General features: G+C 47.4%; 2 protein-coding genes across 4 annotated transcripts in view; one reads left to right on the forward strand and one right to left on the reverse strand.

Annotated features, from left to right (window-relative positions):
- fus (epithelial splicing regulatory protein fusilli) overlaps nt 1-8,171 on the forward strand; it is a 155,238-nt gene extending 147,067 nt beyond the window's left edge. The window contains exons 12-13 of one of the 3 annotated variants that reach the window (XM_037427693.2): nt 849-1,132; nt 5,512-8,171. In XM_037427693.2, coding sequence (XP_037283590.1) covers nt 849-1,132; nt 5,512-5,670 — 443 coding nt within the window. In that variant the 3' untranslated portion in view covers nt 5,671-8,171. The remainder of the gene's footprint in view (nt 1-848; nt 1,133-5,511) is intronic. The other 2 variants (XM_037427694.2, XM_037427692.2) reach the window with 2 other exon arrangements.
- Nucleotides 1-14,392, reverse strand: part of LOC119176432 (UDP-N-acetylglucosamine transporter TMEM241 homolog) — a 63,092-nt gene that overhangs the window by 1,915 nt on the left and 46,785 nt on the right. The gene's annotated exons all lie outside the window — the stretch shown is intronic.

The raw sequence follows: 14,392 nt of genomic DNA on the forward strand, positions 1-14,392 counted from the left end.
TTTTCAGTGTTCGAACCGATATTCGGCTCAAGGCCGATCTGCTTGAGAAAGTTCGTTCATTACACGCATTGTGTCGGTGTGGCTTTCGGCGCAGAAAGATTTAGCCAGTGTAACTTTATAATGAAAGTTACGTGAACGTATACTCCTATAGTTTCTGCGGGTACGCGGCATTTTTTTTTTCTTCTTTTTTCACTGCAAGATTTTTTAAATAAAGGACACGTATGGTGTATAATTAAACAAAAAACGCTTATTCATTGAGCCTTGTCGGTCGAAGACTGCATGCGATCGAAGAGAAATGGTATGAGCTGGTTAAAACTGGTAGACTAGTATGCATGTCCAACCAGTTAAAGCATTTTTTTTTATACGAGAGCAGTTAGTCCATGTAATTTATGCGCGTTGTATGTGTGCAGCCGATGACGATTGAAACTGATAATGCGAACACGCTGCCTTCAGTACATTCTGCGTCGTGGTGAAGCGTGTAACCATTGTCAAAATTTACGAGCCCGTATGCCCAACAAGCGTCTGGCTTAAGCTCACGAGGAGGTCTCGCAAGTGCTCTTCATTGGACGAGGGCGGCTTCCTCTTGATACTGGAACGGAGTGAGCCCTCGTGCCCCGAAAGGGCTCTAATTTTTGGCCATGGGTATACCTGCTTCGGGAACTGGTAGCACCCGAACCCTTCACATTTCACCCACTGCCTTCGAGTGAACAACCCAGCACATCTTATAGCACGGCGCAGAATGCACGGTAGGCCCGCGTGGTTTCGTTTGTTGGCGGCTGTATATGCACGTATGCATGCTCAGATAGTGTGCTCGTCACCCTGATGTGGTGTGGGCTGTGTGTGTGCAGCGGCGGCGGCGGCGGCGGGCGCCATGTTGCCGCCTGCGCCGTACGGCGCCTACCCGTACGTGCAGCCCCCGGCGCCCGTGCTGCCGGCGGCCACCATGACGACGCTGGCGCCGCGGGTGTCCACCTACTACCCGCCCATCTTCTACTGGTCCTACCCGAGTCCCCCGGTGTCCCCAACCACGTACTACCCCCACTCGGCAGGCCCCACCATGGTAATTTTGCGCGGCCTGCCGTATAGCTCCACGCCCCAGGACATTCTAACCTTCTTCCAGGGCTTTCCAGAGGTCAGGGCTTTTTCTTTCTTTTTCTCTTGGCTCAGCCGCGGGACACGGCGCCCGAGCACTCGCGCCGTGTGCCGCCTCCCGTGGATTCGAAGCCCTGTGCCGGGCGGCGTGTCCCGTTGGCGTGAATGTGTGTGCATTGGTTTGTCGGGGGATGCTGGTGTGCGGGCTGTTTCATTATATTTTATCTTCCTACTAATCTCGGCTGTATTAACGCTTTGTGTGTGGGATCGGGGCTGCTACCGACTGTTGGCTGGTGTATGTTGCTAATGCGGCCGCGCTGCGGTCAGGAGGGGCACTGGCGCAGTGGCACGGGGTGTGTGGCAGTGGCAGAGCATGCGTACACACGACCGAGGCCTTGGGTCTTTTCCCACCTTTCCCCTCTCTTTTTTTTTCTTTGCAACGCGGCCACCGGCTGCGATGTGGTACCGCCGACACGATTTTGCGTCGTGCCTGCTCACCGTTAAGAGCCAGCCATTCAGCGTTTGTAAAACCTTAAGATTCTTTTCGCCGACAATTTTCCGCGTATCCTTCCGCGACGTCGGCGAATGTAGAGTGTTCGAAGACTAAAATTTATCTCCGTGTTGTCACATTGGAGTATAACAAGATTATGAGCGCAAACGACAGGGGAGGATGCAGAGCGCTCCTGTTTTGTCCTGCTGTCGTTTGCGCTGATTTGTACTCATAATAATGTTTTACCAACACGTCCAATACTACAGTCGTCTAACAACTCTCTCGCGTCCGAGGTTGCCAAGTGTGCCATAGCTGGTATCGAGATGTCACAGCGTCGTAATTACCGTGTAAGTGCAAGTGTAATTACCGGTGAAGCGAGTCGCTTATGTGTCACGCTGTCCAACAATGTGTGAAACTTTCGGGTCTGCTCAGCACTTGCGTGACGCCATTTATTATATTCCTAGGCGACTGACAAGCCGAAAGCCGAATCGTCCGTGCTACCGACACAATGTCAAGTTTTGAGTATTTATAGTGATAATTAATCGCTTACAATTGAAAGAAAAAATGGTAGGTGTAACCTTAAGAGACAAGAAGAGAGCAGAGTGGATTAGGGGACAAACGGGGGTTAAGGATATCATAGTTGAAATAAAGAAGAGGAAATGGACATGGGCCGGGCATGTAGCGCGTAGACAGGATAACCGCTGGTCATTAAGGGTAACTAACTGGATTCCCAGAGAAGGCAAGCGGGTTAGCAGGAGACAGAAGGTTAGGTGGGCAGATGAGATTGAAATTTACGGGTATAAATTGGCAGCAGCAACCACAGGGCCGGGTTAACTAGCGAAACATGGGAGAGGCCTTTGTCCTGCAATGAACGTAGTCAGGCTGATGATGAATCACTTCCATTTCTATAGGGGGTAACTACGTGCTGGAAGCAAACGAGGCGCGCGGAACGTAGCTTAGATTGTAGATTTCTTGACGCTTGTCATTATCGTCAAATGCGTGTCTGAATGGCGTCGAACTTGCCAGGATTTCCCTACAAAGGCTGTGCTTAAAGCCTTAATATACGCTGTACATGTGTGTGTTAAAGTAACTTTTCACTCTGTCAGGCCATCTCTCCTATTATAGGGGCAGTTTAACGCTGAGGTTGGCTGTCCTTGACTGCACTGCATTTTCACAGCAGTAATAAAAGAAGCAATGTTTAACTGCAGTAAACAGAAGTACTTGCAGCCTGTAGGTGAGGTGAAGCGATTACCTTTTTAGCAGATGCATGAATGGCGACCCATGCAATGCTATAGAGTTTCGCTGCAGCGGGCGACTATTTTGTTACGTTCCTTAATTGCGTGCAAAATATACATACATATATTGACTTCTTTAACGGGTTATTACGGTATTTTTTTGTATCTTCCCCTTATTTTTAGTATGACTTGCAATTTATTCTTTTTTTTTTCATTTAGTGCTATACATTCGCCTTGCGTGTGTCACAGTTACAATGAGGCGCGTGGAGGACCAAGAAATACATTTGTACTTTAAACCGACTGCGGCAGTTAAGACAGACTGTTTGCGAGAGTAGTAGTACGGCTGACTCAATAATAATCAGACCTCTGTAAGAGATCGTACGATGGGTGAAAGAAAACTCAATTGTAGTTCAAAATTTAAATGTCAGACAAATCTGGCAATAAGCTTACTATATAGAGTGTACTTGACTGCCGTTCAATTGTAGTTCAAAATTTAAATGTCAGATAAATCTGGCAATAAGCTTACTATATAGAGTGGACTTGACTGCCGTTCGCTAAGAGGAACGCGAAGTAAGAGTTCTATTGCAATAGCTAGAAAATTGCCATTGCACACACCAAAAAGGCGTAAAACTTTTAGTCACAGCAAGGGGAGGGGAAAGTGCTAAGAAAAACAGCAAGCAGCAGCAGCAGCAAAAGACATCAATATTAGGCACTTCCTTCAAAAATGGCGCTCGGGTAGAGAAGGAAAGGGCAAGAAATCTTTCTGTATGAATTTTTTCGCGTTATACTCTCATAGTTTAAATGTTATTCAGCGTGGCAGCTGGGCAGTACAACTTCTTAACTCTGACATTGCGAGACGAAATATCTAATAACGCTTGCGGTACAGGATTAACATTGGAATAAATTACTGATTTAATTACAAGCTCGATTAAACGTATAATGCGACTAAAATGGGGTTCATTTTAAACAAAGAGAGCAAGACGTGAGAAATTGTGCGTTACAAGATCGAGCGAGAGAGAGCTTCATTAAAATATCATTGGTCATGCATGAATAATTTGACACAACGTATAGGACGGTCTTTAGTTGCCCTACTAAAAAAAAAAAAAAGGTCGACACATATAGCGGGAGAATTCCCGTTGTCGTGTGCGCATTGAGATTTGGAATTCCCCAAAGTATTATAAACCAAGATGGACGGGCTAGTTTACTTGCCGGGCGACACTCCTTACTTTAAAGGGAGTGCACACGCGTATAGTTGAACAAGAATATCAGACTTCAGTAAAACGTCTTTTTGATGTAATATTTTTTTTCTATCATGCTATTTTTCGCGGTCGCAGCAAAGAAAGTGCGACAATTGCTCTTTCCTTCGCTTCGCATCAGATCTGTCGTGATAAACTAATAAAGCAAATCAATCAAATCAAATTGTTCCGGAGAACGGCAACCGAAAGTCTGTAGGCAGTCCATTGCAGCGTAACGTTTAAGTGTCGTGGGGCTGCATCGTCTCGGCGACATAGCTGCTTGTATATTTATATCTAGTGAATTATAGAATGGCGAAGCGCCAAAGACTATACTACTAGCACATTTGTAACTCCATGTTCCAACAGAAAATAATACACTTAAAACAATATGCATAAATAACGAGCGCCAGTGTCTCCAAAGGGCACCGATCTGTCCAAACGCTCCGCTGCTGTTACGGTGACTTGTTCGCATCTAGCAGTTGTCCTCGGTGGCGCTACAAACGCACGATAGACTCACATTTGCGTTACGCTTCTCGGGGCGTCAGCTTTTCGTTAGTTTGTCGAGTTCGTTCTTATTGTATTTCTCGTACCCGCACGCCTGAGTGTACCGAAATAAGTAAAAGCAGAATATTGTTATATAGACTAGTCCACACTGAGGCATCGTGCTACATTTGAAATTTGTCCAAGTTCAGATTCGCATACAGGGACAGCCGTGCGACGAACTCCTCACTCTTATTTGTGGAAATCACATCGTGGGTCTTAAGGCTGGTGCACACCGGCGACTAGCAGCGGCCGCGCGACCAATTGCGACTGGTGAGAACGGATAAAAACAAGAAAGGCGGCGCGCTCGCTTCGCTCAGCTGGCGGCGATCAGCTGATCGGCGCCGGTCTCCAGAGTTCTCACTGATAACGAGATCCGGACGTGACTCTCCGCTATTGCGACTTCTGGTCGCTCGCATGCAACCTCTGCCGGTGTAAACATCAGTCGGTTTTTGGTCGCCAATTGCAATTGGTCGTGCGACCGCTGCTAGTCGCCGGTGTGCACCAGCCTTTACTTCCTTGCATCGCACAGATGGACGTGAGCGCAGCATCACTGATACCTCGATTCGGTTGAAGCCACCCCGTAAGTCCAATGCCGCGCTGTCTAACATCGACGAGCAGCCGCGAGCGCACATCGTTCTACAAGCGTTCTACGAAGGTTTCTCATGTCGGCCTCACACTATGGTAGCTCACACTTTTGCACCGCTCCTATGTTCAGTATGCCAGCTGTATCGACCGTACAATAACTGCTCGACGCGACCTGCTGCCGATATCGTTCTATCGACAGTGATGCTCGAACAGTCCCCGAATATTAGTGGACATAGGCGCTGCCAAAACTGCGACCGCTCGCAGTGGGGCTCTTGGGAACGCGTAGACAGAAGTGGTCTCAGTGCAGTAAACGTGGCCCCTGTTTGCGCAGCTCACTGCCGACTGTATCCAGATACAGCGCAACACGGACGGGCGTCCAAATGGAGAAGCTGTTGTCACATTCCCGAGTCGTGCAGAGGCGGAAAGAGCCATCCAGGAGAAGAACCGCCAGAACATAGGCAGCCGATACATCGAACTGTTCATGGCGTGATGACCTGCCCAGCGGCGGCGCCCCAGCAATGCTCTCGGGTCTGCGTACCCCAAGGATTTGTCTCATCAGCGCCGAACTGCCACATTTGTGTTTTTCTTTCCCGGTCTGTCGCCAAGGCGGCGACGAGTGAGTGGTCCAGCCAGCGCGCTGAACTGTTTCACATAGTCTGTGTTACCCGTCTTTCTCTCACCCACAATTTTGTATTTTCAGCTTATGCCTCCTGTACCTTTTCTGTTTCCTTAAGCGTGTTATTTTCATTATTTTGCAATTGTTTTGATGTGTTTTCTTTCGATTTTTGTCGTTATTCTGAGTGATAGCGCACAGCCCGAGGCCCGCCTGACGAGCCCCGCACGTGGACCCATGGTACCGCCAAGCGAGACCTTGTACTGTGCCTATTTTTATTGAGATACCGCAAAGTTAACAGCAAAATCACGCTGGTCTTCCCGTGTTGCGCCCAAGGTCATTACTAACCAAACTTCGAAAAGTTAGTTTTAAGTGTGTTTGTGCTAGTGTGCAAAGTCCCCGTGCACTATCTAGTATTTTGTTTTTCGTTTTGCGTCACTGTCATACCGTGTCGCAGTATTTACCAGTGAACGCCTTCATTTTGTGTTGAGACAAGCCTGACTAGGCCGCTTGCAAAAACGATCGCAACACTGGGCGGCGGCGTCCATCGTAAAGGAAGAAACGACTACAAAAAGCGTGCATCCACCGGGCTCCGTTCTTTTCTATTCCTCCTTCGTTATGGCAGCGGCGTCCCACGCGTTTCTACGCTGAAGTTGTAGATGCGGTCGCAGGAGCGCTCTCTCGTCGACATGCTTCGGCAATACTCAACTAGCCTGTCTTCATTTAGAGGCAGAGAGCAAAAAAGATCACTTTCTCACCCGGTCGTGGCAAAAACAATCGCGTGGTACGCCGCTGCCATAACGAAGGCGGGATAGACAAGAACGGAGCCCGGCGGACGCACGCTTTTTGTTGTCTTTTCTTCCTTTACCATGGACGCCGCCGCCCAGTGTTGCCGTTGTTTTTGCAAGGGCGTGTGCATTCACACAACGTGCCTTATTCAAGTGTCCTTTCTTCCTTGAGCCATTCTAGTGCCCACATGCAACTGTAAGCGCACAGACCGAGTGGCCTTTCGCGAAGCAAACGAGATGCCTGCACGCGTCTGTGCGGAGGGCACTCTCGGAGGCCGCCATATTCCTGCTCTCAAACTCATCATTTGGTCCGCGCTTGCGAAGGCGCCCCATCGTCCCGTGATAAGCGGCATCCAGGATGGCTTCTACTCGTGTCCTTGTTTTCGTCTGTGTTTTGTTTCTGTGCCGTCAAACCATGTACGTCCGTCCAGCAACCGACCTTCATTATTATGCATTTCTGAGTGCCGTGTTAGAGAAAGAGCGAAATAAAAAAAAAAGCTGAAAGGGGCAACAGTATTCACATTTTGCCCTGTTTGTGTGTGTGTGTCTGTTCTTTATGTGCACGCTCGTGCCTTCACGCGGTTCCTTCAAACCGCCTTGTTTGTTGTCGTCCATGAATACATTAAAAAAATGGCCGCGGACACAGTGCAAGACGTTAAGAAAAAAAAAGCAACCATGCAAGCGGCGGCACCGAACGCCGTGTTTCCGTGTGACCCTACTGTTATTTATTTTACGAAGCAGTGCAATTACATAACTCGCCCGTGAGGTGATTGCGACGCGAGCGGCGGTCCAGTCTGGCGAGCACACTTGCGTTGCACTGAAGCTGCCGCGCCGGGCTGCTGCTTCAGAGCGCAAGAATGTTCCGCGGCACTGCTGCCAGCGCCCTCTGCGATGCCCCGGTAGTGCTCTAGTTCGCTAAAGAAAACCGAAGCTAAAAGCCGCGTTTTCATCGTGCTCGTTTTCTTCTAGTTTTCCCAACTTTATTGTGCCACGTTATCCATATCGCCCCGCACATTACTTTCCTCGATAGCACCCAGTGCCGTTTTTTTTTTTCGCATTTCGTGTGTTCTTGACGGCCGTCTAAGCTGGAGGTCGTACGTGTGTTTACTTGCAGTGATAATCATACACCGAACTTTTTTATTATTATTTTTGACATTATTTTTTATCGTTTAGCAGAGCATCTTAATGAATCGCTTTATCGCTCTTATGTGTGTCTTGCCTTTAGCGTTGTGCGTGCGCGTATATTTTTTTCTTTTATGTATATATTATGCTTCGTCTGCACATTCTCTCTTGCCCCTTTCCGAATGATTTCACCTACTATGAGTGTAGTAAATGTGTACATATATATACACCACCACTTTTTCAACGAAGCGACAATGACCATCCATTTTGGTCGGCCGGTTATTTGTCTCAGAGTTGGAACCTTAGTCGACGTTCATGTCTCGCAAAACCAGTTGTGTGTGTTGTCCTCAAGTATGTCCGTGTTCAGAAAAAAACTCAAAGAAAAAATGTAAAATGTTGAAAAAAAAAAGAGAAAACCTTGAAAGAGCTTTCCGGCTTCTCTCAATAAAGAACGTAATTAAAAGAAAATATATGTGGTGTCGTATATCACTCGCTGCGCATTCATCAGTCTTGAATGCTGCAGCCACTCTTAGCCTTTTTTGTCACGACGACGCTTCAAACAACAAATCTGCCGGAGTTGGGACCGAAGTGATCTTCGCCGCTCTTGTCTCCACCCCTCCTCCTCCTCTACTACGCACGTCCTCCCCCGACTCAAAGCGCCAACGCAAATAAAGTAAAAATAGGGCCTGCACCGCATGCATAACACTTGGTACGTCGCATGAGGAGGACGCCGGTCATTGGCGATCTCCTGAAGCGATGGCGGTGAATCAGTGACGACATTAAACGCGAATTTATTAGGTGGAGCTCATTGCAGGTATCGGTATCCCACAAACATTGCTAGAGACTCCTCAACTTTTCTGCGAACTAAATGCATCAAATCTACTCCGGGGACTGCCAAAGTGTTGAGGTACGGGCGAGTTCATTTGCTCTTTAAAACTATCGTTGATCCGAGAAGAGACTCGACTGGCGCGCAGTTGGCTCCTCCCGCGTTGGGCGAAGCCGCCGCATCGTGGGCTCTCTGTTTTATTGCGCTGTGCTTACCACTCTTCAACTGGTACAGCGCAACAAGGAAAACAGACAGCCAGTCGAGCCGGTCAGGAAAAAAAACAACTGTCTTTGTACCTTCTTTTGACCGGCTCTGTCGACTCTTCCTTTTTCCTTCTGCGCTGAACAGCTACGTAGGACATAAAAAGAGGTTTCGACAATATTTTACAAACCTCTTAAGGCGGCAGCGCAAGTCCTTTAAAGGGGTAAGGTTAGGGAGATCAACCAAACAATTGGTTTTGTTTCATTGCTAAACATTATACCCGCTTTGAGGAACCTGACGGGTAACACTGTATCTCCGTTAGCTCCTAGTTTGGACCCCATCACAGCAATCTGTCGGAAATAAAAGTTTACTCTCTCTGTCTCTCAGGAACAAAACTATGCATTGGCAAGCGCGTTTGAGTGTTTCAAGCCCCTTAAAAACGCGCCAGACATGGTGTCTCCTCACGGATACACAGGGTCTTTTCTGTCATTGTTTCTGCGTGTACGCGCATCTTTCTTTAATTATAACTATAGCTAGATTGGTTAAATATATTCACTTCATACCATTTTCACAATTTTATCGCAAATTTTTTCACCGAAGTGTATTTTTAGAGGAATTATTGCAGTAGTGAGCCCGTACCGCGCGTGTATTTTAATGTTAAGACGCGTTTTTTCATGGTTAGTCTTTTTTCTTAATTTTCCAAACTATATGTGCGTTACACGCAAAATCATCTGGCCGATCACGCTGAAATTTACTCACAATATAGCTAAGTCTTTTCTAAATAGTCTGAACCTAAAACTTTGAAAAATTGTTTCATTCATAATTCAGAAAAAGAAAGATTAATTGGAAAGTCTCCCTCACGGCACTTGAAAAGTGAGGACATTGTCTATTGTTTTCGTATGGGATATAGAGTCAGATATAGGTTCGAATTAATACTAATATCTTAATGAATAAGTGTGCCGAATGTTACGGCCAAACTCTTTATGGTTTTTGAAAAAAAGGTACATTTAATTTTGTACACCAGCCTTAAATTTTGTGCCCCCCGGGAACCAAGTGAGAAAAGCTACAGGGCCAAAATTTGGCAGACTGAAGGCCACCGGTACTCTTATTAAGCACGCGAAATTTTACGGCAAAATATGGCACAATTCTGGAGAATAAAGCTGACACCAACATAACGCGTTTACTCTATCCATAGACTCCGAGATGGCGGGCGCACGACGCCCCCCATCTCGGAGGCCATGCCCTACCATACGCCCTTAACCACTTTGCGTAAGTGTAAAGTGTGTGGGCAACTTGCGAGGTTTTAACGTGCGTATTGCTACATCCAAGCGCACCGCCAACCTTTTTCGGACGCGACTCTGTTTTGAGTTGTCACTTGTGCGACCGATGCAATTGGCTCCTTAGCGCTTGTACCGGCGGGAAAAACGTGAGTAGGCGCGTTTGTGGCGGGAACTATTGGCACAGAGATCAACCAGACAAAACAGACATTTGCGATCTATGGCGCATATAGGCGCCGCCATCTCGGGCTGTTAAGCCTAAGTTTCCTTGTTATTGCATGTTGGGACGTGAAATAATAAGGCCATGAAACATCGCATGTATGGATCCAACTGTTTCCATGCGCATGGGACTATCGTAACACTGTTCCTTTAGTTGTTGAAGATGCAAAACCTAAATTTTAACAGCCCATTATGGCGCCACTGAAACCCCTCCGTAATATACCTGCCTTGATGCACGGTGATGCAAAGCCCCCTCTTCCGCCCCCAAGAAAAAAAGGGGAGAGAGGGAAAACAAAGAGTACTGGCTTTCGGTTGATTTTGTTTTGCAGAATGCATGAAAAAAACACGAAGGCAACGAACATGACCGGCGCTTGTGTGCGCAAATAGCATCATGCTGTCGGCACACATGCATCTTCTGAACAAGATAAAGCAAATCGAGATATTTTATTTTGTGTCTTGGTATAGGCCGAAAGTAGGGGTACTATAATGAACGAGGTGCATGCATATTTATGTGTTCACTTTTGTACATGTTGAAATTGTGAAAATGAACACTTGGAAGTCACGGCTGCATAGAGGAAACGCCAATACGCACTATATACTGGGGTGTTTTCCTTGGTACAACACAGGTTGTTTAATAGAAAAATGCGATGTTAGGTATCTGTCGTCTTCGCACACGGGCTTTATACGTCGAGTCGTAAATACTTTACCGCTGCTAAAGTTAATTTGAAAGCATTAACTGACAAATATATGTTGTAGGGCGTGACAATTTATGGCATACCCGTATTTTGGAAATCCAGAACCTGCGCATAATTAGATATATTCATTACCGCATTTCAATTATTCGAGGCTACACCGGAACCCGGGACTTCACGTCCCAGGTTCCGGTGTACTTCACGTCACGGAACCTGAGAGTGGGACTTCACGTGACGAAATTTCAGTGATGGCGTGCTGCAGGGAAAACGGCAAGGAAACAAACAAAAACCTAGCCAGGAAAAAGGCAAGTCGTCCGAAACACACAAGGGGACCACCCATCCTTTTCGCGAGACGATAATATCTGTAATAGAGCAGCACAGAACGAGGACATACATGGAAGGAGACTTGTGGTCGACACACAGGCTCCTTCCCTGTGTCCTCGTCAGTTTCTGTGCCTCTGCAAAAGTGACAATGACACACCAACGAGCCCACATCACTACCGTTACCTATGGGAACCAGTTTTAATGATAATTGTTGGGGTTTAACGTCCCAAAACAACGTTATGAGAGACGCAGTATAGTGGAGGGCTCCGGAAATTTCGGCATGGTGCATCGCACAGCACACGGACTTCATTCGCCTCCACCAAAACGCGACCGCCGCAGCCGGGATCGAACTTGCGACCTTAGGGTCAGCAGCAGAGCACCACTTATCCACCGCGGCGGACTGCTAACCACTTTCCTTAAGGGCGTTTCACGTAACAAGAACCAAATATTCAGAGAAACATGGTTGGGCACTCCTGAATGAAGCCAACTAACTGCACATGATTTGTCTTTGTGTAGCATTCGTAGAGGTATTTTACATTGCATTTATTAGGTTAATTACCTAAGATCAATTATGCAAAATTATTCATACTCACTCACTTGTACAAGGCATTCCGAAACGACCACTAGCGTTCTTTGTGTGTGTGTGCGTGCGTGCGTGCGTGCGTGTGTGCGTGTGTGCGTGCGTGCGTGTGTGCGTGTGTGTGTGTGTGTGCGCGCGCGTGTGTGTGTGTGCGTGCGTGTGTGTGCGTGCGTGTGTGTGTGTGTGTGTGTGTGTGTGTGTGTGTGTGTGTGTGTGTGTGTGTGTGTGGCGATGTGTACATACCTGCTGCGTGGCAACCTTTTCCTGCGATTAAAGAAAGCCCGCGAAATGTGAAATCAAACCACGTGACTGCACTCTTGCGCAGCGCTCCCAACAACCACGTTGCGGAATGCCAACCTATCGCCCATCAGGGACGACGGCGCTTCCTTTGCCGGTATGCCGCCCTCAAAAATGCCGACGCGCTGTGAAGCCATCGCTTTGAGACGCGGCCGCTAATTTCTCCACGGCGGGTCAATTGGCCGGTACGTGGTGACATTTAGAAACTCTTCGCAGATTTCGAAAATAGCGATTACATTGCGGCAGATGGGATCCTTTAAAGGGACCTTTTTAATTATTTTTACTTTCCTTAATTTTGCTTTCTCCCCCTCTTTTTTTCATGAAGCCAGGACACCGAGTGTGTTCCACCGTTATAAAGGGCCAGGCCACCACTACATCATCATCGTTGCAACCCTTCTCCAAGTACTCATCAAATGGCTTCAGTAGAGAAGTTTATTGCCGCATGATTCAATACATACACTGCAGGGTGTCCCAGTTATCACACAGCACAATTAAAAAAAAAGCGGAAAGGTGTTACACGAGTAACCAATCTTAGTGGATATTGTTTCAAGTATACTGCCGTGTCCACTACTAATTTTTTTATTTATGGCAACTAATTAATTAACATGACTATATTTGTAACTCAGAAGTATTTACCTAATTATCAAAATATCAACGAATCACATGTGCACATTTTGTAAAGATCTATTTGTGCTATTTTCAACAATACTAACTGCGTGCTAACTTTTTTTTCCTGTTAATAAAGAAAGCCCGTGAAGTATGAAAATATTGCGCGACTGCGCTCCCACCCGCAAAAGAAAGCAGCGCCCTCAAATAAGGTAACTGCAAGCAACCTCTTTAACCTTTTTTCTGTTGCCAGATTTCGATTGATATGTGGGGTTTAACGTCCCAAAACCACCATATGATTATGAGAAACGCCGTAGTGGAGGGCTCCGGAAATTTCGACCACCTGGGGTTCTTTAACGTGCATCCAAATCTGAGCACACGGGCCTACAACATTTCCGCCTCCATCGGAAATGCAGCCGCCACAGCCGGGATTCGAACCCGCGACCTAACGAGTACCTTAGCCACTAGACCACCGCGGCGGGGCCATTTGGCGAATCCTGTATACAACATATATGCTATTGCATTCTGTCTTGCTATGCCACGGTTTACAAAAATATGTAAATTTTCCTGCACCACATCATTTTACACTCGCTGTCCCAACCATCACATGTGAAGAATGGGTATGTTTAGTACTCAAAGGTCTGACAAAAAAAATTTTACACAATAACGCGGAAGCGTGAACTATGACGACTGCCACTGGGGTGACCAAATGATTGCACACAAACACTACCAAGCTGCCATTCGCTTTCTTTTTAATAATTAAACAACGAGTATTTATAGCGCTATATATTCTAAGTAGCGGGATGATGTTCACGTACACCTCCGAAGGGCACACCACGCAAACAGGATAGGCGCCGCAGGACAACGTCAAGTCGCCCTTCTCGACAAGAAGCTTATCGAGCTGGGCGAACAAGTCCTGCTCTGCCAGCTCAAACTCCTGCTCGAGCACACTGATCCCAGCGGGCATTTGCAGCAAAAGCAGCTGTAGATACATTTGAGCGCAAGGTGACAGTCAAAGTTCCCTGGACAGTTGTCACGCATAGTTAGGAACCAAAGTTGCGCCCGCAGCCTCCAGAGCTTCTTCCGACACCGGGAAACCAGCCGACTTCGCCCAATCTTCGGAGGAGTCCGCAACGCAGCTCCGAGCACTCCGGAAGTCAGGCAAATGTAGGTTCTTCCGAACATTCCTTTCATCAGCTCTATTCTGCTCGTACGAAAAATCAGTGCGTAAACGATGAAAACGCATACGTGCCCTCTCGTTGAACTGATGCTTCATTGAACTGATGTGTCGGCCCCCAGCCGAAACATTCATCGCAAAGACCGCCGACTCAGTGGAGGAGATCAAGCGCCGAACCAGCCCCTGATGCACCTCGAGGTAGTCAGCCGATACCGCACAAGTCTGACCCATGGATGGAAGCCTGTCGACCCACTGGTGCAGTTCTTTCACCATGACGCAGACCACTCCAGGGCGCTCCTTCAAGACAGGCATGGAGGGGCCTTTGATGGCGCCGGCCGCTGCCCAGAAGACGCTGAAACATTCAAACACGGTTTTCTTCGAGGTGCGTTCGACGGCGCAAGCATTACCCGTTTCGTCTAGCGCCTGGATGAACACCAAGCTTGGTCTTGAGGACTCAGCAGGCTTGATGCCAACAAATGCAGAACAGCTC

The sequence above is a fragment of the Rhipicephalus microplus genome, chromosome X, assembly GCF_043290135.1.
Source record: "Rhipicephalus microplus isolate Deutch F79 chromosome X, USDA_Rmic, whole genome shotgun sequence".
In the NCBI taxonomy this organism is placed as follows: Eukaryota; Metazoa; Arthropoda; class Arachnida; order Ixodida; family Ixodidae; genus Rhipicephalus; species Rhipicephalus microplus.